This window comes from Mixophyes fleayi, chromosome 1 (assembly GCF_038048845.1).
Source record: "Mixophyes fleayi isolate aMixFle1 chromosome 1, aMixFle1.hap1, whole genome shotgun sequence".
Lineage (NCBI taxonomy): Eukaryota > Metazoa > Chordata > Amphibia > Anura > Limnodynastidae > Mixophyes > Mixophyes fleayi.
Window position 1 is genome coordinate 353,651,437 of NC_134402.1, and position 23,831 is coordinate 353,675,267.

The window sequence follows — 23,831 nt, forward strand, 5'->3', positions numbered from 1 at the left end:
AAAACCTAAACATATATATTGTTACAACAAGGGGTCGAAGTGGCGTTATGGAAAATGAGAGAGTGGAACTTGATAGTTTTACAAATAAAGCAGTGGGAGAAGTGGTGGTATGGCTAATAAGTTATTTAAATAAATACTTTTTTTGTTGTAATATCCAAAGAAAAATGAGGCAGTGCCATTCATGTTATATATTAGAATACTGAAAAAAATGTGTTTTTTGTTTTTTAAAGATTCAGTATTCAAGATCTGTGTGTGCAGTTGTTGTCTTGGCATAAATACAAAAGGTCCGTAATAAATCAGGAGATTTGGTATATAATTCCAGTGTTGCAGTACGACAGATAACCACTGGGTGGCTGCCTGACTCCACTACAGAAATGTAATAAATCCACTGCTTTCTTTACCCTCTTTGGTGAACTTTATGTCCATATAGCCATTTTTCTTCATATATTTATGGATTCAAGTTAGTAACAATAGAAACTAAATGAAATAAAACAAATTAGTATTAACAGGTAGTTGAGCACAGAACTTGAATTGTATTAATTTCTTGAGTTTATTCTGAGATACAGAAATATAGCCTTGTTGTCTACATTACATACCAGTGTAATTTAGCGATATTGGTGTCCATCCTATTGGGTTCCCCACATGGACGACGTTTGTAATGAGGTTCTGTCACATCACTGTATTAGAGGGCAGATGATTTAACAGGGTCCATTTATATTTCAGAAAAAAGCGGAAGCCGCTCATCGGATTCTGGAAGGCCTGGGACCTCATGTCGAACTGGTATGTCAAATCCATCATACATAGCAACTAAAGTGTTACATCTGTCACCTATCACAGGTGGGCATCAAGCACTGTCACCTGTACAAATTGTCTTTCATGTCTGGAATGCCTAACAACTTGATGTAGATAATTGTGTATTGATTTTCCTTGCAGCCATTGTACAACCAGCCATCAGACACCAAGCAATACCATGAAAATATTAAAATGTAAGTGTGCCATGCTGTCAGTATTTCAGTAGTCTTTTGACTGTGAAGTGAAAGTATACACTATGTATATTAGTAGTTTTTATTTTCTCTAACTTAACAACATACCTTTGGCAGAGATTCAACCATCTCTTCATATTGATGTTTAGAAACATTGGTACCCCCACGCAGTGATCTTTCCATGGTATCTTTCTTATGGCTTTGCAGTGTATTTCTGTGATGTGCAAAATGACAAATATCTTTTAATCTGTTGGAATATAGCTATTGTTAGTCTCTGTCCAATGAAATGTTTTGATCTGTCTGTTTTAGAAACCAGACGATGCGCAAGAAGCTCATACTGTATTTTAAAAGAAGGAATCATGCTCGCAAGCAGTGGGTACGTTTGTCTAAATACATCACATTCATAAATACTTCCTGACAGTGTGCATTTGTAAAGGACCACACAGTGTGCAAGGATCTGGTGTTGTGGCATGTGAACAGCCACTGAACCCAGTGCAGATCCTTCCTGTACCACGAGATTGACGTTCGGGCAGTCTAAAGGAACATAGACTATATTGGAAATGTACTTTTTGGGTTTCATGCTGCTGACTGCAAAGTTACTTTCTCGCCACTCCACATCTGCCACACCACTTTGCAAATCTACCTCTGATCTGTGCCTCGTCTGTGGTAACCACCTCTCACTCCCTACCACAGCTGATCAGACACTCCTACAGCTTTCAATCCTTTTATACATGCTGAAAACACATCTTTTTATTAGAGCTTACCCTACTCCCACTTGTACAATCCACAATAATGCACCCTCACAACTGTGCCAATCTCCACTCTTGAGCCACAGTGGTCTTGTTTTAGTAGCGTCCTCTTCCGACTACATTAGAAGTGATCTCTCATGACCAGGGCCTCCTTACTCTTAGTGTTCATGTCTGTGTTTATTTTGTCCACCTTGTATGTCCTGTCCGGCGCTGTTTCCATTGTATAAAGGTGTAGGGTACATTTTAATTACTATTTCTGAAATGCGTGTTATTAAACCATAGCCATTTTCCTGGAGATTGTTGCAATGAGTCACCAATGCTGACTACCGACCTTCAGACAATGTATCCTGAACATTGGTTAACAAAGGTCAGAGGCTTAGTGGAAATCGTGGGGGAGAGAGAGGGTCTTCAAATGGCGACAGCATAATAAAATTGTGTGTGTGTGTCGGCATCTTCTATTAATTTTAATATTAGTATGGAGGACTGATAGTTAAATGGAAAAAGCTAATTAGCATCAGATTGAGGTGCCGACTGCACATAGTTTTGGTGCCAAAGGACAGCTTAATGTTTCAAGGCAAGAAAGAACAGACGCTGATCCAGCAAATACAAGGTAGAAATAATTAAAAGTACAAAAGCGTAACCTCTCCTTTCTGACGGATCACCACATACTACTGGGAAAATAAAGGATTTTTTCTCAAGCCAGCTGCATTCAGCAAGGCAAGTACAGATGTAATTTCGCTGTGCAATTAAGGGAAACATGTTACAATAAACCATTTCTTTTTTTTTTATGCCAGAACACTCATTTATAAGCTGAATACCTGAAGATGTATTTTTTTTTTTTGCATTCTAAGGCAGATTAGGTCTTTTAATATAAGCAAAACAGAAGTTCATGAAAAATACAGGTTAGTAGATGTTGTTTTAACATTGCACCCATTCACAATTATGCTCATAATATAATATCACTAGAAAAACTTGTTGCCAGGGGCCTGTCATTTGCCGCCATGAGAACAGATAAAGAGCCTTATCTGTAAGAAAACACATGTTTAGTTGGCAATAGTCTGCAAGCAGGAGTGCGTGAACCAAGGTCAGCTAAAGTAACAATCCCACATAGTTTTTTTTTTTTTTTTTTCTTTACTTTCAAAAGCAAGTTAAGTAACTTTTATGTATACATTTCTTAGATATGCTCCTTCAAATAATTATCTCCTTTTCAAAATCTCTCTGGAGGGAAGACAAGTATGGCATGTAGCCATGGTACTCAAATTATTGCTAATGACTTAACACAGTTTATTATTGCTTCTGTGAGCAGCACGGTTGCCTGCTGACCAGTAAAAATTGGACTATTAATAGGGCTCAAATGTAATAATGATAGGATGGGCAGTATTTATTTATTTTCCCTAGAAATTTGGCAATCCTAGTAGCTGGCATATGCCACTTTACCACATGTGTATATTCAGCTGAACAAGTATGGGGGTCTCTAAACATGTTTATGGCTAAAATGTCTGTAGCGGTTGAGGTTTTATTTGAAAGTTCTTCAGATTCAATTAAAAGTGATTTATTGTTTTTTTCTATTCCTTTTTTTAAGAAGATGTCAGAGGATAATTATCTCTGGAAATTACCAAATTATTCTTACTAACAAATGATTGGCCTTCTGTTGGAAATCAATCTGTAATAAGAAAAAAGCTGAAGGATTGGTGTGTTTCGCGACCTGCTTCAGTGTTCATGTTAGAACATATTTTTCTATTATACTGGCTACACTTTATAGAACATTTGTAAAACAAACTTCAAGGGAGTTTACAAGAATAATAAATCTGTAATAATAAAGAGAATTCCCAGCGATTGTTGAAGAAATTGACGTGGCCTATGGCTGACTGGCGCCCAGTATCCGGCTCTGTGCAGTTTGAGAATATGAGTAATCGTAGAATGGTGTAATGATGCAAACGTGTTGGTAATCTTATACAGAGTCTATGCTATTTATCATTCTCTGTTGGCAAACTGTTTTCGGCAGAAGGTGGCCAAGAGGTGTCCATGTGATAACTGATGGGAAGTTTGGTGTATGTAATGTCTCCCCCATAACTACAAACTTGTCAAAGTTTCCCCCCCCCCCATTCTGATAACCTGCTAAACTTTGCCCTATATACTTGTGAATGTTGTTAGTAGTTCTATTATATAGCGCAAGTAATGTGTTCAGTTTATCGGTCTTTTCAATCTATAATCATCCAATTGTACTGTGACTCAGCTGACTTCATATGTCCAGCACCTTCAAATCAAACAGAGAATATCCATGTGGCTGATGAACATTTTAAAACTATTTTTTCCAGCTAAATATAATGCAGACAAAAAAGGTATATTATGTGTTTGGAGGTAAAATATCACTTACTACCTCCACAGTAGGCCGGACCCTTTTAAGCAAGTTTGTCTGCCCTGGCTCTTTAGAGAAAGCCAACAGCGGCCTACTCACACCTAGAGCTTACCTACCACACACTTGGGTGCCCCCCCCCCTCTTCTTGACTGAGCTGTCCTCTTTCCTCAGTGTCAAACACAGATTACTGAGTTTACCCACTACCAAACAATGTGCTTACTGCCTATTCTGTGCTATGTTTGGAATTGACTATTCTGCTTTGGACATTTTTACAGTTATCGTCCCTTCAGACTTTAATTTGCGGAGCCTGTCTACATTTTCAGGACTTATGCACTCCTTTAGAACAAAATTTATTTCTAAATGGTATTCCGAAATATCCAATAGGGCTCATTCCTTAACATTGCTTTTAGTCAAAAGATGTGCACTAAACCACAGACACCAACCCAAAATGAGCTTTTACTTGTCTAATGCAGGATAGACCATGACTTAAAGGAGGCTATTCAATTAAGAGCGGAGTGCCTACCAAGCGGCCCCGAAGACACTTTACGTTACTGCAACATTGCGGATTTCTCTTGGGGGCCCCCATAGGGTTGCGAGGGGAAATCCATGATATTGTGGTACAGCCACAATGTTGCTTCGAATATCGCGGCTAATTGAATACCCCATAAAGTGCCTTAATTTTCCACCTAATACAGTCATGTTAAATGACCCCTACTTTTGTAAAGCAATATATTCACAGCAGCCATCAAAACATGAGCCAGTAGGAAGTCAGGACACAGGTAGTAAATTCGCTAGTTTATTTTAGCAACAAATTTAGTAATGAATGTGTAGTGTATGAAAATACAACTAGCTTTTAAAATGTTGTTAGTGATCTGACACACATTCTAGCCATTCATTAGACTTATTAAAATATTTAATTGCTGTTTATCTGTCTCCTATTTCCTGTGCTGGTATTTCATTCCTATTGGCCCTCTATGTAGACAGGTATTCTGACAGTTTAGAATGAAAGATGGCACCTCCTATTGTTGTACATTCCTGGAGATGTATTTGCATTTTTTAAACTTTTTTTTTTAACCATTTATCCACTAGTGTTCATGTCAGAACATTATATATATATATCTACTAGGGTGTATTTTTGGAATTTAATTCAATGGCCTATTCATTTCTTTAGCTCATTAATTTCAAAGGAGTTGTGCGCTACATGTGGAAATTCCAATGAAACAAATGGGCAACAGTTTTCAAATGACACACCAAAGCAATGGTAATTGTTTACCACTGTGGTGGAGATTAATCTAAACCACTGGTTATGATAATGCGCACAGTGCATATCAACTGTGGGTATATGGCATGTGAGTCACATATCAAATGCCTAGCACTTATATGTAGGATTGCACTTGTGACATTGAAGGACAACCAGCCTTAATAATACTTTTTATTTTATCCAGCAGCTCCACCCCCCCCCCCCTTCCCCTTCAGTTTGCTGATATACATTTTAGCCTATGTGTAGTAAAATGAGTTACGGAACTTTGCGTTCTGTCTTTTTATATTTGTCACTAGTTGTATTTCTCTGGAACTGTTAAGTAACTTACAATAAAGGCTTTAGTTCTGCGTAAATCACACGCTTTCTGGGTTTTCCAGCCAAATGGAGATGATTGTAGTTGATTTATCCAGTCTCTAAACAATACTATGACACACAAGGTGTGTATTTGAAAGAAACCGTTCTACTTCCTAAAATTCTTTTGGCATTATGGAAACCTTCCAGCACTGCTCTCTGATGTTATAGTTTTTGTTTCAGTACCACTTGATGCGCCTATTTTGCCCATTTTGTGCCTTACATTAATGACAAAATATAATTTGGCAGCAAAGATTGTAGTGGGCCTTGACCGACGGTAAAAGATCAACCCCAAAAAGTTTTTCTTAATATTTTCTATTATTGCATTATTATTTTAAACTTAAGTGTCTACATCTGTAACATTATTATAATAACACTGTGGAGTATTCATTGCCCCGCCATCCAGATTATAAAACGGTTTGTTGTACTTGCTACATTAAGTATAATTGGATTTAGGAACCAGCATTGTCGTATTAGAGGGCAATGAAAACCACTTTGTATGCATGTACAAATAATTGACTTACACGCAGGAAGGAAGTCTGATAGAAATAGTTGTATATATTTTATAAAAGTGTTCTGTTTAGTATTGTTGTTTTTTTGTATTATACTTACCAACTGTCCTAAAATCTTTTATTTGATCTGATCTGCCCCCTGGACTGTGTTGAATTTCTGATGGCAGATTTCCTCTTAAAAAGAGTGTTTGGAAAATATGTGAATTATGATTTATTCCTGGTTAAATATATTATTTTGCACACATTACCTCTCTGCTATACCTATTAAAGAACTGTTCATGAGTTTTTATTATAACGATGGGTAAGGGACTTGCAGCCAATGGTGTTTGCAGTTAGAAAATGAAGCATGTAATCCCTTTATTTACCTGCCCTATAATCTATATTGTTTCTGGGATCATATATTTCTATTGCACATGTGGCATGAGTACACGAAATAGGCACCGTATATAAAGCGGGTTTGTAAATTAAATTACTCCTTACACATCACAGCAAAAGTGCACTAGGTGGGACATAATTGGAGCTGGGCTAGGAACACTATTTTTGTAACCGCTTAGGTTATACACCCTTTCTGCATTGGGTCAGACCTAAACAGGAAAGTTGAGGTCTCCATTTGTGAGTTTTTATAAATGTGCTTCTAAGAGCACCTGGCTACACTTATTACATGTGTTCCAGTTTTCAGCAATGCACCCTGAGTGTTTGGGATCAGCAGTTTACACTACATAGATAGTGGTAAATTTAGGCATGCAGCTGAATTATTTCAATGTAAAAAGGGGACACATGCAGTAAAAATGTTTATCTGGCAGTCATAGGCTGCTCATGGGAAAATGCACCATGATACCTAGAACAGACATTCTCAATTCTGGTTGTCCAGACAGCCACATAATGATTAACAGGTGAATTCAACTATTCAGTTTGGTAAGTAATTATCAAACATGTTGGGTTATCCCAACCGTTGACACATGGTAAATGCTATAAAAACTGGTGGTGTCCGATTGCCTTTACCCTATGATTACACCAGTAACACCAAATCTGTCTCCTCTCCCTGGCATTGTACCTGTTCACTATGCCCTGCAGACACTCTGCTAAGATGATATAGGCTGTACTAGACAATAAGACATATAGCACAGTCATAATAGTGTTGTAGGATTTTTATAACAAAAAGTAAATACTGTCAGTAGGAGCAACATAGACACAATCAACAAATTGTTTTAATTAGTAGTAGTTTAACATTGAATCCAATTCTAGAACTACAAATAAACAGTCCTAAAAGCAGAACATATATGGAAGTCACCAATATAGGGAAAGTGACGTCTTTCTAGCCCCTGATGACACAGTGGTGTAGTGCGTCAATGGAGAGAATAAGGCTGCAGCTGTACAATTAAATTAAGATGGTTTTTTGTATGTGCCGGCTATATGTCATTACCAAGCATTGTACAAGAAAGACTATGGGTTTTTGTTTTATATGCACTTCATTTTCACCATGTTGTTTTATATTGGAACACTTGTAAATATGTACAGAAAATATCCTTTAGACCTAGTAAAGTTCATGCTGCCTTACCTAATCCATTCCTACTAGAAGACATTACCTCATGTCTCATCTCCTGTTATTTTTTTCTTACTCTGACATCCTCTTCATTTCTGATTTCTGATATATTCGTTTTTGAGTGGAGCCTGACTCTCATTTTGTATGTCCAGAAACCCAATCACTTGCGTGACATTAGGAGCTGTGACGTTCTACCCATTTCTATCTAACACACATCTATATACATTTCATCGTTTTTCAGTATGCTGTAAATACCTCCATCGTTCTATTTATTTACTGCACATTGTTGTTTTACAGCCCGTTTCCATTGTCATTGTGTCATTTTTCAGAATGATTTACACTGCCTATTATTTTCCAGGTTAACATTTTATCATGCATTAAAACACAGAAAACCGCAATGGTTAATGAATAACATGATATGGGTTTTCCTGGTCCTCAAGTTTTATATGTAAATAAACTGTAATATTGTCAGACTTGGCAATTATTCCTATACTCTGTTGACTCGTGTTCTTTTTACAGTAGGGTAAAATCAGATGCAGGTTGTAATTGGTGAGAGCAGCATTTATAAAGAGGAAGCTCTGTACTGGCAGAAACGGTTAAAAATAAAGTACAATGAAGCTATCAATATGGTAATATCTCTTAATTTCAGCTTCAATTTAAATGTGGTCTGGCAGTGCTGCTCGTGCTTTTTTACTTTTTTTTTTTTTTATTAATAGTTTTTTTTGTTAATTTTTTACCTAAACCAGTCATTTTCAGTTTTGCATTCATTTTTTTTTTTGTTCAGTCACCTTTTAAATCTTCATCCACAAATATGGATTGAAAACGAATGTAGTGCTGGGCACATAATTTGGTGTAGGCTTTTTTTATTGTAAATTAACTAGTTTACTTATAAAAGAATGCACAAAATCCACAAGTATAGACACAATGCGCTTGATTCCAAATTGGAACAACTTACGTGCAAGTTGCGGTTTCAAAAAGAACACAGAACTTGAGCGAAGTTCCAACCGTATTCAAATCCAAGCGGATCTCAGGATGCGTTGCCATTTGAACCTGAGTGGAAATATGCTCTGCCTAAACAATACTTGCCTTCCGTAGACAGACAGAACAGACTGCAGTGTACGCACGTCCATATGTGCAGTATAAGGTCACAATAGTACGCATCCAAAAGACATTATAAAATAAATGGAACAATTCTAAACAACATAATCATTAATAGATATATGGTTGGTTTAAGAAAAAGTAAAAAAAAAAAAATGTTATTGTATTTTTTTTACATTAAATGCATCCAGATGTTCTCAATGTGTCCTGTACATACATGCGTTTTTCATCATCATTTATTTATATAGCGCCACTGATTCCGCAGCGCTGCACAGAGAACTCATTCACATCAGTTTTTATCGTCTATCTCGGTGTTTCTCAAACCCAGTCCTCAGGACTCCTAACAGTGCATGTTTTCCAGATGACCAGGGAAATAATTATAGCACCTGTTGATCTGTCAGTCGGTAATGCTTACACCTGTGCTAAAGCAAAGAGATATGGAAAACATGCACTGTTATGGGTCCAAATGGCCAGGTTTAAGAAACACTGGTATATCTTTCTTGCATATGCATTTTCTGTGGTAGCCAGTGGCACACACATGTGTACTTTTCCAAACATATGACTATGCCGTGCCAGTCATCACTATCGGTCATCATTTGCACCAGTTACTGGGCAGGTGTAAGTGCCAAGTCTGAAACCAAGCGTGCTTAAGATACTCGGTGCTTGTATCTACTCCGTCTGAGTAATGCGTAGCCTCTGTACAGCCATACTGTACATTGTCCATGTCCGTCTGCCAATTCCCATCTCAATTCCATCTTTCAAGTTGTAGGCAGTTGTCATTTGTGATCGGCCATGATTTGCATGCAATTGCGTTCATTGACGTAAGGTACGTTTCTGAGCAAGGGCAGAACTATTTCACGTGCGATACGACACGCAAATGGGCTTATGTATGAAAATTTAATCAGGCCCAGTGTGAGTAGATTAGTACCTTATTCTGTGTATAACCAATGATTTTTCTTTATGCTCACACAATTTCCTATAGATATTTAAATTGCTCTCAGGGCATGGTAGTGTACAAAATGCCCAGATAACTAGAATATGGGACTACTCAACGCTTGAACTCCGGCTCCTGTGTTGGGATCACAACAGTTTTCTGAATGTGAATCTTCATGTAAGCTGTACAATAAGAGCTTAAGCATTGCTCTTCCTTGTACTTTATGTGAGGTGTTCTTATATTCCTATTTATGTATTTGATTGTAGATCACGCAGATGGTCTTGGAGTGCTGTTGCATACTCTGTAATAATGTTTTCCTCCCAGCCCAGTCCTACTAATTGAAACAATACCTCATTGATTGCTGTGTAGTCAGACAACGTTCTCCAGTGGGGACTACACTTCTGGAAGAATGGTTCTTATAACTGGTAACCTGCCTTTCAGTGCAATGAGTGTGTTTCATTGACAATCCTGTACATTTCTGGAAAGACCAAAGCATCACTGTTCTTGGCCATAAATAATGGAAACCAGAAATGTATTACTCTTTGTGAAACATTTTTTAGCAATACAAGTATAATAAATGTAGTGACTTACAAGCCTATCGTTTTTAATACAATTCTAACATATTCTTGTTACATAAAACCACTCCATTGACTTTCTTCCCTTTTTCCTTCTTTGCTTTGCTACTTTCTTTCTTTACAGTCTCTTTATAAGAAATTCCTTTTTTAATTACACTGCTAAACGTAATCCTTTTACCAAAGTAACCTTAGTGACCCAAACTAATTTTTGAATGAAGAAATAATAAAAAAGTATAATTTGGACAGACCTCTCCTATTTATGTCCAACCTATAGTTATTTGTGCGGCCACCCAATCACTTCCGTAACATTAGGAATGGCGGAGGTCCACCTGTTTTATTTTTATCACATGCCTACAACCCGTTTTTTTTAGTTGCTGTGTAAACCCTGAAACACTGCTACCAGTAGAGTAATAAACATTGCATCCCAAAAATAGCACTTTTTAAAAATTTTTTACTTATTGATGATTTATAAGGCACCACAGCGCCAGACTGTGGGGAAACCAGAAGTACATGAAACGGGCACATGGAAGGTAGACAAAATAAATGCAGACCTGAAGACAAAGGGTAGGGAGGGCCCTGCTCATTAGACAGCTTATATTCTAATTAGAAGAGAGCACAGTTGAAACAAGAGGAGCGAGTGGAGATTTGGGATAGTTGTGATGGTGCATTAGCTATATAACTATAATCACATCAATTAGATAGTACTTGGCTGCTACTATTCTGCTATAACCTTCAAAATAAACAACAGTAAAGCATTCAGCATCCTGAAAATTTAGTAAATGTTTATTCTTCCTTTTATATAAATGAAAACATTATATACTGAAATCAATACCTCTTTTGGGGCTACTGTTTGGAAATCAAATATTTATCGGGCTTCATGTGGTAATACAGTCTTCACTCAATTGCCTCCACTATTTAGTACAGGGATATATGCCATGTAGCGTAATGTAGGCAAAGAGTATTTGAATCCTGCAAAGTGGTTAGCCACCAGTTAATGACTGGAGGGAGTGCAGCTTGCAAGCATGTAAATAATATTATCGTAGATTTGTAAGGCATCACAGCGCTCCGCAGTGTCATACAGTAGGGAAGACAATGACAGACAAAATGAATGGAGACGTGAAAACAAAGGGTATGGAGGACCATGCTCATTAGCAGGCTTACGTTCTAAGTGGAAGAGGGCACAGCTGAAACAAGAGGAGTGAGTGTGGCTTAGAGTGTAGATTGGGATAGTTGAGGGTGCATTAGTGTGAATAGTCTAAAGATTTGAAGACTGTGGAAAAGTCTGAGCGCGGTAGGGAATTCCATAAGTGGGGACCAGCACAGGAGAATTCTTGTAGGCGGGAGTGAGAGGTCGTTATCGGAGAAGAGACAAGGCGCAGGTCAGCGGTAGATCTAAGAGGGTGGGGGAGAGTATTTTTATTTGAGATGTATGCAGGGATGTTGTTAATGAGGGCTTTGTAGGTAAGGGTGAGTAATTTGAATTTGATTTTGGAGGACACAGGGAACCAGTGTAGGGATTTGCAAAGTGGTTCAGCAGTGAGAGAGGAAGATCAGTCTTGCAGCAGCATTTAGGATGGATTGAATTGTGGATATATGGGTGTCGTATATATGAATTCTGATTATTTTTTTTTTTTTATGATTTGTGACTATGTATTGTTTCGGATGAAGTTGAAGATCAGCATGTTCCAACAGATCTGTTTCTGATTCAGGAACAAAAACTCTGCCAGCGTTATGACCAGTTGATGGAGGCCTGGGAGAAAAAGGTGGAACGTATTGAAAATAACCCGCGCAGACGAGCAAAAGAGAGCAAGATAAGGGAATACTATGAGAAGCAGTTTCCCGAGATCCGCAAACAGAGGGAGCTTCAGGAACGCATGCAAAGGTTAGTGGAAAATGTGTATGTGTGTGCGCATGTGTATGTGTGTGCGCATGTGTATGTGTGTGCGCATGTGTATGTGTGTGCGCATGTGTATGTGTGTGCGCATGTGTATGTGCGTGAGCATGTGTGTGTGCGCGCATGTATGTGTGTGTGCGCATGTATATGTATAACCACAGTATCTTTGGTGCATGTAACTGCCATTATAGTGACTAATCTGATTATTTATTATTATAGCCACTATATAAACTGTTATGTATAAGTGCTGTATTGAGTAGAAATCGAATACTGACAGTAACAGGGTTTCAGACCAGAAAAGATCCCAACATGTGCGCCATATATACGCGCTCTGTATATGTATGTTTGTCTCCAGGAACAGATCTTTTTCGATTTGCAGTCATTGCAGTGAGAGCAAAGACTGAAAAAGAAGAATATTGGTATGCAATTAACTTTCAAACTGCTGATGTCTGCAGTATTAGCAAATATGCAGATAACATCTCTGCCCCCTGCAGAATGTACATAACCATGTTTTTGGAACACAGCAGCGCCATACATAATATTGTGTTACTACATACTATGCAGCCCTGCCACATCAGATGTGACAGAGTAGTTTGACACAAAGGAATGGGAGCAGCGCCACAAATCTCATGGTATAGATGAATTTAATTACCATTTATGCACACCTAGGATCCGTGCAGTTTCCCTCCATGCCCACTAATAGACGGCCATACAAAGCAGCTATCTGGAGGCAAATATTGAGTGTGTAAGCCTTGTTACCTTTACCCCTTAGTGCTGAAAGAGGTGACTTGGTGGGGTTATTCGCTAACAAAGTGTCATTCTGTAGCAGACAATCAGCCGTTCACTTGAGGTTAGTGCGAGTGTCTAAATTTCCTTTCATTGTCTGTCGGTCACTAACCCCAATGTATAATGATGCAGGAATATAACAAAGCTGAAATATGTGATGTAGAAGACAACTTCTCTGTAAGCCATTCCTTTCTCCTTTTTGTCCTTTGTATGTGTTGTGTGCTGATGTTTTATTGCTTAGCACCACTCCTTGTATGAAATCATGTCACATTGGATGAATAACATGAGCTTATAAGTATTGTTACACCCAATGAGAGTCCTGAGTATCAAGTGTCCTATGAGTGTCTGCTGTGGCGAAGTTAAATCGCTCATCCATACACCTCGCTTGTGCATCACAACACTTGGTTGAACATTTCAATTCCATCTCTCAGCAGGGTAGGACAGAGGGGAAGCGGTCTGTCCTTATCTGCTGCACGCAGTGAGCATGAAGTGTCAGAAATTATTGACGGCCTCTCAGAACAGGAGGTAAGGATTCCTTCCGCTTTATTTAATCTGCTGCAATGCCCAATACTGGAATCTACTGGTACAGTATATATAGGTGGTACTATACTGCTGCTGTCCTAAATAACACATTCTTTCCTGCCAAAATAACAGGGCCTCTAAACAGCCCAAGCAGAAAAATCTCCTTCAAGATCCTATAATTAAATTGATTTGAAATAAACTTTCCTTCATTTGATTTTTGGCAACCCCCCCACTTTTTAACACAATTATTCTGTCAGTTGCTGGGCTAAATGTCTAATCAGACGCTTCCTTTGATATCCCTCACCAACTTTGTCAGCCAGCGATTAGAGACGTTATGATGGTTGGTGGGCTTGGTGAGTCCTCGCTACAGAATGCTGAGACTAAACAGGTAGGATAAATTTGACAAAGCATTTAATTCTAAAATGGTTGTAAACACTGGTAATATTTAAAAAAAATATTATTATAGGTTGATCTTGTTTTACAAAGATGTATAGACAAATACAATTATATATATTTTGTGATGCAACAATATTTATGCTAAATTGTCATTCAGAGCTTCAAATTTGCCTGATTCCACTTAAAAATAAAACATGTTCTATTTTAACTCCTGGTTTGACATCTTTGCGTGATAACATTTTATTTGTGCTATAAAGTGATTGACTCCTGGTACCCATTCAGTGAAACAGATGGAGATATTTTCTCAGGTGTGTGTGACTCCGGTTTAGTCAAACAAGAACTGTGGACACCCCTTTAAAAATAATATATCCAGTTATATATCTGCCCAAATCAGTCTATAATAAATGGGTTCCCAATTTCTATTTTGTCAGCCAATTTAGATCAAATTGGCCTAAATTCCTGTGCGTGTTGAAGGGGGGACTTTATTGAAATATATTAAGCTCTCCACAATAATGGAACCTCATGGGATTGTATATGTCCATTCACATGTGGCCAAATTGGCCACTGATATGGACACATTTTATGAGGCCTAATGACTGGATCCAGGAGTGGATGCGACCTCGCCGTGTCTCATGGCCAAATTTGTGGTAGAAAGCAGCGATTCCACTGCAGCCTTCCGTTCACCCAGCTCTGCTCTTCTGAAAGCAGGGGGCCCTTCTGAGAGGAGAGCGTCAGCCTGGCGAGGGGATACCTATATCAAGCGGGAACCATGGACACAAGATAGAATGGGGTTTTGTTTTAAGATGCATTTACCTGCATTGTACTTGTGTTAAAAACACAAATCGGATGCAGCATTTGAACACCAGTGGATAAGCACTCTTAGACTGTCTGAAATTACTGATACCAGAAAGCAATAGCCCACACTCAGCGGCACAGCATACATCTTTGAAGGTTATTAGTAACCCTCTTATTAGACATCTTTTTAATAAGTTTAGTGACCTTTATTTATTAATAGTTAAAGCTTGTTAATAACCACAAGATGTTTCTAACTCCGTGTCTGGTCCTACAATTTGTATGTGCTCTATAATTTTAGTATATTGTACAAAATGAATTTGATCATGGCTGTATGTAAACCTCTGATTACTTGTACATATACTGTAAAATCACTGTAATACAAAGATGGCCGAGTCGCAGTGCAAAATCAGATTTGGTCCTACCACGCGCCTTGTTTTCTACAAGTGCATCTACATTTTTGCTGAAACACAGGTTTACGAATCAAGATGACATCTGCCGAACAGTAGAAGTTTGCATAGACCAAGGTGAGGAGTCGGGTGGAGTGAGTTTGTTGCAGCTTACGGGGTAGGCGCACCAGTGAGCATACTTTTGCTGAGCATGTAAAGATTAATTTCATTTTGCTGAGATATTATTTTATTAACATTTATTCATAAAGAGCCACAAAGGGTCTGCAGCACCGTGCGATGGAGAGAAGAGTAAATAAGATCAAATGACACAATAAACAGCATAGATATACGTAGTACAAAGCATATGACCATTACATAGTAGGGCAGAACAACTACCAATTACATGATGAACAAAACAGAAACAGTGGGTGCGGAGAAGGGGAGGGGACAAAACACGGAGCATACCAACATGATGCAGGTCTGTGCTCGGAAGTATGGGGCACAGGGCAGAGTAACTGAAGGTGAGGACTAGAAGACCAGGTAAAAGGTGCTAGAAATTGATGCGCAGGTTCATAGGAAAGTGAAGGCAGGAAACCACGAGGCAATAGGAAACTGCTCGTGAGAGCTTACAATCTATTCTAACCAATGGTTGAAGTGGAAATTTAGAAGTGGCGGTATGAAAAATGCAATGGCAGTGTAAGTAAATGGTATTTGATAGTTTTACAATGAAGGCAGTAAGAGAAGTGGCGGTATGGCCCTACCACCGTATACATCCTCATTTCCAGCATGGTAATGGGGCTGTTCTTAGGGGTGTTCCTTGCAGTGTGGAGGGGAGCAGAACTCCCCAAGAGGGCTTTTACACTAGCTCAGTGTCTTCACATCTCATCCTATAGTTTTAGTAGAATCCATTTTGCACCTTTGTGTTGCACTTCATAGAAGCACTCCAAGCAATGTAACAAAAAGCACATATATATATATATATATATATAATATGAAGCAGGCTGTTCTAAGGTGGCAGGAGGTTGGACACGTTTGAACAGTGCACCTCTTCGTATTACTCTGCCATCTCACAAATCTAGGTGCACTTCTAGTTTGCAGACATGTGTGCGCTGAGGACTGTCTGGGCATTTTGTATTGCGCTTCGTAAATGGCCAATGTGTGTTGTGTATATTGAAAGTGAACATCTAAATTTGTTATGCACTTTATTGTATTGGTGAATGATACATGATCTTCTTTCGGTCACTGTGTGGTCACTTCTAATGTGGCTTTTCTGTAGAACCTGGAGAAACAGATGCGTCAGTTGGCAGTCATACCCCCTATGCTGTTTGATGCAGAGCAACAGCGCATAAAGTTCATCAATATGAATGGTCTAATGGATGATCCCATGAAAGTGTATAAAGAGCGGCAGGTCATGAACATGTGGAGTGAACAAGAGAAGGAGACCTTCAGGGAGAAGTGAGTTCAGGCTCATAAGATGCTATAATTCTCTCCTTGCATTGTTGCTCTATACAGTGCATCCGGAAAGTATTTACAGCGCTTCACTTTTTCCACATAATGTTATGTAACAGCCTTATTCCAAAATGGAACAAATTCCTTTTTTCCCTCAAAATTCTGCACACAATATCCGATAATGACCACTTGAAAAAGTTTTTGGGAGATTTTTGCAAATTTATTAAAAACAAAAATCTAAGAAATCACATGAACATAAGTATTCACAGCCTTTGCTCAATACTTTGTTGATGCACCTTTGGCAGCAATTACAGCTTCAAGTCTTTTTGAATATGATGCCACAAGCTCGCCACTCTTATCTTTGGGCAGTTTCACCCATTCCTCTTTGCAGCACCTCTCAAGCTCCATCAGGTTGGATGGGAGGCGTCGGTGCACAACCATTTTCAGATCTCTCCAGATCAATCTGATTCAAGTCTGGGCTCTGGCTGGGCCACTCAAGGACATTCACAGAGTTGTCCTGAAGCCACCCCTTTGATATCTTGGCTGTGTGCTTAGGGTCATTGTCCTGCTGAAAAATGAACCGTCGCTCCAGTCTGAGGTCAAGAGCACTCTGGAGCAGGTTTTTATCCAGGTTGTCTCTCTACATTGCTGCATTCATCTTTCCCTCTATCCTGACTAGTCTCCCAGTTCCTGCCGCTGAAAAATATCCCCACAGCATGATGCTGCCACCACCATGCTTCACTGTAGGGATGGTATTGGCCTGGTGATGAGCAGTGCCTGGTTTCCTCTAGACAACTGGCATTCATGCCAAAGAGTTCAATCTTTGTCTCATCAGACCAGATTATTTTGTTTCTCATTGTCTGAGTTCTTCAGCTGCATTTTGGCAAACATGCAGGCAGCCTGCCATGTGCTTTTTACTAAGGAGTGGCTTCCATCTGGCCACTCTACTATACAGGCAAGATTGGTGGATTGCTGCAGAGATGGTTGTCTTTCTGGAAGGTTCTCCTCTCTCCACAGAGGAATGACCATCGGGTTCTTGGTCACCTCCCTGACTAGGGCCCTTCTCCCCCGATCACTCAGATTAGACAGCCGGCCAGCTCTAGGAAAAGTCCTGGTGTTTCCGAAAGTCTTCCTTTTACAGATAATGAAGGCCACTGTGCTCATTGGGACCTTCAAAGAAGCAGATATTTTTCTGTACCCTTCTTTGTGCCTCCAGACAATTCTGTCTCGGAGGTCTACAGACAATTCCTTTGACTTCATGCTTGGTGTGTGCTCTGACATGCACTGTCAAGTATGGGACCTTATATAGACAGGTCTATGCCTTTGCAAATCATGTCCAATCAACTGAATTTACCACAGGTGGCCTCCAATTAAGCTGTAGGAACATCTCAAAGATGATCAGTGGAAACAGGATGCACCTGAGCTCAATTTTGAGCTTCATGGCAAAGGCTGTGAATACTTAAAGTACATGTGATTTTCTTAGTTTTTTTTTATTTTTAATAAATATGCAGAAATTTCAAAAACTCTTTTCACGTTGTCAATATGGGATATTGTGTGTAGAATTTTGAGGGGAAAAAAGGAATTCCATTTTGGAATAAGGCTGTAACATAACAACAAAATGTGGAAAAAGTGAAGCTCTGTGAATACTTTCCAGATGCACTGTATCTAATATTCTATTTATGCTATATGTATTTTTACAGCAAAGAGTAAAACAAATACCATTACAAATTGACCTTTTTTTGTTGGTTTGTTTACTGACTGTATTTAATGACATTGACATCATTTAAAATTGTAAACACCATTTTGAACCATCTGTTTATATAAATGAGTGTGCTGCATTCACACGAATTCTTAAGGATATCCTTGTCTTGTAATTATCATTTGTATGTGTTGATATTACACAGCTGGTGTCTGGTATTAAAGAGATTTATATAATTCATATGCCCATTAGTACAGAGATCATTAGCAAAAAGTATTGTATGTTTTCAAGCTGTAATCTAAACATAATCTATACACAATTAATAAATGGTCCACCAAACATAAAATCTTGTTACTTGAGATTACAAACAAGCTATCAAATGCAAAAATATTTTTTATTTTGTGTAAAATTTAATATTATTTGCACTTTAAAAACAAAAAAAACCTTTAATTATAGTTTTGATGCTCATTCATTAATGTTACCTTTGTAGAACATCTACAACACGAAAGTGACCAGATTAAATGGAATCGGACTGTTCAATGAGGCAGATTAGTCGGGTCAGAGATGGGATAATTGTCGCCCCCGTGAAATCTACAAATTAGTGCCCTCCTCTTTTAAAAGTTAACATTTTTTTTTTTTCGCACCTATAGCCCAGTTCCCCTTAACCACATGGACACATTGATCTTCTCTGTGGTGTAGAAATGTGTCCAGCATCACCCAATTCTCCACTTTCCTCCTGGGTCCCGGGTTTGGGTTGACATTGAGGCCGCCATCTCCAACACTTATTACCCTTCATCTCACCTTTGGCTCAAACCTCAACATAGACCCTCTCAGGGGCTGGGTGGGGGGGGTCATCTGTCGCCTGGGCCAGTACCATAGTGGGCTACGTTGGGCTGGGTCACCTGCATTTGTTTCCTTTAAAATGTTCCTAATAGCCTGCTGACTTGAATCTTGCCCCCCCAGGTTAAATTTGTCAGCCTTCCCCTCGACCCTCTACATCTTAACTACCTTCCCCAGTGGCATTTTCTGTAGCTATTTGGACCCACACTGTTGCTGCTTATGACCTTGCTTCCAATGCATGGTGCATGACTCCCCTCTGGTATAACACCTCCTTTTCCCCTTGCCCAGAATGGACCCGACATGACAGTTACATTTCTTAATGACCTGGCTTCTACCCAATCATTCCCCACCCTTTGCCGACATACGGACAAGGCTCCACATTTCTTCCTGCTGTTTTTTTATCAATATCTTCAGCTTCACCATTTCTTTGACACTGTCAAGACGTCCCCGTCCTGATGTCCACGTAACCTCCCCATTAGTTTCACTCTGAGATCCTTTTCTAGGGGGCTCATCTCCACTTTTTGCCACCTATTCTAAAATATGAACGACCCCCTAAAGAAAAACTCAAGATGGGAGGTGGATGTGGGAGAAATGTTTGGCCCCGAGGAGTGGGATACCGTCTTGTCTAAAAGTTCAATTTGTGTGAAAATTAGCAAGAATGCTCGGAAAATCTTCTATCGTTAGTAACTGGTCCCACACAGTCTCCATGTTGTTCTTGACCTCTTCCCTACTCTGCTGGCATCTGTGGTCACACTGGTACTGTGTCTCACATTTGGTGGCTCTGCCCAAAGCTGGTTCCTCTCTTGAAAGCTAATTATCACTTGTTAACCAATATAAGCCAAGTAGACATTCCTGATTCACTTTCCTATTCTTTATTACTCAGTCATGTTTCTGATGTCCCTAAACCTACCCAGAAGCTTTTAATGCATACTTTTATCACCACAAATTGTGAAATTGTTCTCTCCTTGAAAAACCCACAGCCACTTTCCATTAACCATGTTTGGCAAGTGTATCATGGAATCTATCTAGAGCATCTTCCATCACACCCCCAATAAATTCTCCTACATTTGGAGTCCTTGGACCGGTTACTATGGGACTTCTACTCTATTGATCTGATGTCTCTTATTTCTCTCTTATTATTCTCTTCTTCGAACAGTGACTTCTCCCCTTCCCCCCTCTCCCCCTTTCCCTTTTGATGCACAATGTCTCTGGCCTTTTATTTTTTTTGTTTAACATGTTCCCTGTTCAGCTGCGATGATCTCTTGCTGTTCATCTAATGTTCTTTTTTGCATACTCTTGTTCCCATAATGTTATCCACCCCCCTTCCCCTCCTCTTTTATTTCTTCATCATCCATTGCGGGGGACACTGCTACCTTGGGGTTGTCTGAGGGCGTTTGAGTTGGCACTTAAACAGTTAAGAACTAAACTTGCTGCTGAATCCTCCCCTCTGCAACCCCATCCACCTCAGTTATGTCTAAGTGCCCAAGGAGTTGGGCTGCGTTTGGTACTGCTTAGTAGTACCTGCTGTTTAGTGTTAGATTTTATTATTTTTTATTAGCTTTCAAATGAGTGTAGGTGAGGTTTTAATGTTAAAAATTTTTTCCTCATAGATATTTATAATGGAACAAAGTTCCGTTCCTTTAAGAAGAAAGAAGGTTTTTTTTAAAAAAAAAAAGAAGAAAAAAAAAAAGAAGAAAGTACAGGATATGTGTGGTATTTAGTGAGCGGTCACAGCGCTAAGCGCCTGTCATCACTCTGTCCCGGGGGGTCCGACACTGCCATAAGGCAGAGAGTGTTGCACTCCGTCTGAGGACCGGACAGGTTGGGAGATACCAAGTCCCCCGCTGAGGCGGAGGGGGGGCTTGGATCTCTATAGCCGCAGGAGGTGTTGTGGATGTGGAAGGAGTCCCCAGTGAGCAATAGGAGAGCCACCATATATGCTCACAGGACTGAACTGTCCGAGGTTTTATTTATGACAAAGAAGACAGCCGGAGGTAGTTTAAGACTGCCGGCTGCTCAGTGGAAGATCCCGAGGAGGGAGATCTTCCCGCCCTTTTCTACCTGACAGGACTGGGCGGCGACTCAATCAGACACAGACTGACAGGGCCCTGCTGACTTCTCCCCTCAGGATCCTCTTCTCTGTTTTTAAAAACGCTAAGTACCCCATGGGGGATATATATATATATATATATATATATATATATATATATATATATATATATATATATATATATATATATATATATATATATATATATATATATATATTTTCTGAGTTCACAACCTGTTCCACTATTCCCACCCTTACCCTATTGAAGTAAGGGTAACATTATTAAATAATGTTGTTTTTTGCATACTCTTCTTCCCATAATATTACCCCCCCCTTCCCCATCTCTTTTATTTCTGTACCCTCCCCCCTTGTATTTCATATGTTTTCTTTGCTTTTTGTAAAACTTGGTAAAAAGCATTTAACTTAAAAGAGAAAAAAAAATCTGTATCCAGTTCCCCAAGTAACCATATAGACCATGTAACCATATAGACAGGATCACTTGTACACCTCCAGCCACACATCCCTTAACCATTTCAACTTTGTATCACTAACCACTTTTTTTGATAATTGGATTTCCCTGTTGGTTGTTGTAGTTTCTTACCTCATCAGTTTATACACTTTGATAGCTGGGATAGTTACTTCACAAACATAACCATTCATAAACTACAATACACAGCACTTGGGGACAATCACTTTTTAACTTTATGGGTCTAACATTGGGCTGAGAATGGATCAGTTTAGCTGGTATAGCCATACATGAGCGTGCAGGACCTCTTTTCAGAAGGTGCATCAGGTTTTATTTTGACAACGTTTGTAAATTTATTTTCATTTTTGATGCTGTTCTATACACTATTGAGACCCAAACACAGAGATCCCAAATATGTGACCCTTTCTCATGCTTTCAAATGCAGTTCAGTGGACATTTTTATTTTCATAAGGTTTGTGAATTCATTTCACTTTTGTTCATGCTGAGGTACACTCTATTGATTCAAGTGAACCCGAGTCTCCCCTGACGAGCACTGACACACCATAGTGTACACTACAAATACAGTGCAGGCCTCAAATTCAGTCAATGGAAGAGAAATTGTAGAAAGCTTCACTTAAACTTCAGTAGCTGAAACTAGATTATGCATTGGTTGTTCATGATGACAATAAAATTCTACATTATCGGTTTAGTATGTCTTGTAAACCTGTGGTTGGACTGTATAGTCTTCATTTTTGGCCCGGCAGGGAAAGTACCTTTCTCTTATTGTACTCAGCCCTGTTCATTGCACGGTTTATAGCTCTGCTATAGCTTTGATCAGTATTCCTTAACATATTACACAACAAGTTGAAATATTTTGTTTGGTTGATGTCTTATAAAGTGGTAATTGGGTTCTGAGAAAATACAGTATATGTTCTTTCTACTGCTGGCCAGAGATTACCCACTCTGTTACAAAACTTGATCAAATCTGAATATTTGTTCATTACAATTTACCTCAAAATGTATATTGCATATGTATTTGTTCTAGATCTATGGTATGTGTGCCCCCAGGGGTACCTCACACAGATTCAAAAGAGAGATAACTATGTTTAAATGGTGCTTAAAATAACAGGCCTCTCTGACAGTAAATAGCAAACTGTATACTACAAAAATCACATAGGGTTTGGATTAAGCATTTACAGACATTTGGGGAGATGGTACTTGGAAAATTTTCAGAAACTTAAGGGGGGTACAGAATAAGAATAAGAGCATTGTTGAGAAACCCTGATCTAAATCACCTGGGCTACTGCATTCTTTTTATGGCATTTACCTCCTGCATTTCATAACTAAATGTTTGTGTGGAGGAACCTATTAACTAAGATATTGTATAACAGGGTGTGTGGTGTTCTTGCAGAAGGAAAATTCCCAAATGGTTCTCTCTTGGTGTATTTTAACTGCAAACACTGAAACTGATGACTTTTTCTTTATAGTAGTCTACAGTCACCACATTGTCCTTCCTATCAGCTTCCAATTAGTCATAAGCATTTTTACAGTACATAAAGTTTTTTTATGGAGGGTAATCTGTGTCTAGATTAAGGGTACAACATATGGGCACTAATCAGTTTTAGTCTTTCATCAATTCCTTTGACGGTGCCGAAGTGCACAGGCCCTTATTTTACATAACTGGTAGCTGCAGCCTCCCCTTCGTGTAGTCCCAGGTCTTGCTATTTTGTGTCACTTTCCACAAATTCTGTTTTTTTATAGAGTGGTCTGGGAATCTAGCATAGTTGACTGTAAAATTGCATTGTCTAATGCGCTAACATTCCCTATGCAATTCCCTAGTTGTTTACGTAGCAACAGTTACTTGTATCCTTGGAGTTTTTTCATTGCATACATTTGGATTCCATACAGAGCTTGACTGTTGCAGAATGCAATTGTGGGGGTTAGAATGTATTTTTCCTAAGGCTGTCCGCGTGCTATCAATCTCCTTTTTGATCTAGTAAATCATTTTTTTTTCCACAAGAGCATCTATTCTAATCGCAGCAATATTCTTCTCAAATTACTCTGTTTAGTCAGACACATTAGCATAGGATTGCAATCACTGACCTCTAGGCAGAATACTATGGACATATTTAACTAAGAATTGGGGCAAACCATAAGTAGCTATCTTACTTTAAATATTATAT

The 23,831-nt window shown here is 38.9% G+C and overlaps 1 protein-coding gene across 16 annotated transcripts in view; it reads left to right on the forward strand.

Annotated features, from left to right (window-relative positions):
- The window catches only part of NCOR2 (nuclear receptor corepressor 2), a 285,729-nt gene that overhangs the window by 128,799 nt on the left and 133,099 nt on the right, over positions 1–23,831 (forward strand). For 9 of the 16 annotated variants that reach the window (XM_075177047.1, XM_075177100.1, XM_075177115.1 and 6 more), the window contains exons 7-14: positions 724–780; positions 934–986; positions 1,293–1,359; positions 12,075–12,247; positions 13,032–13,109; positions 13,477–13,570; positions 13,884–13,955; positions 16,421–16,599. In XM_075177047.1, the coding sequence (XP_075033148.1) occupies positions 724–780; positions 934–986; positions 1,293–1,359; positions 12,075–12,247; positions 13,032–13,109; positions 13,477–13,570; positions 13,884–13,955; positions 16,421–16,599 (773 nt within the window). The remainder of the gene's footprint in view (positions 1–723; positions 781–933; positions 987–1,292; positions 1,360–12,074; positions 12,248–13,031; positions 13,110–13,476; positions 13,571–13,883; positions 13,956–16,420; positions 16,600–23,831) is intronic. The other 7 variants (XM_075177080.1, XM_075177091.1, XM_075177011.1 and 4 more) reach the window with 6 other exon arrangements.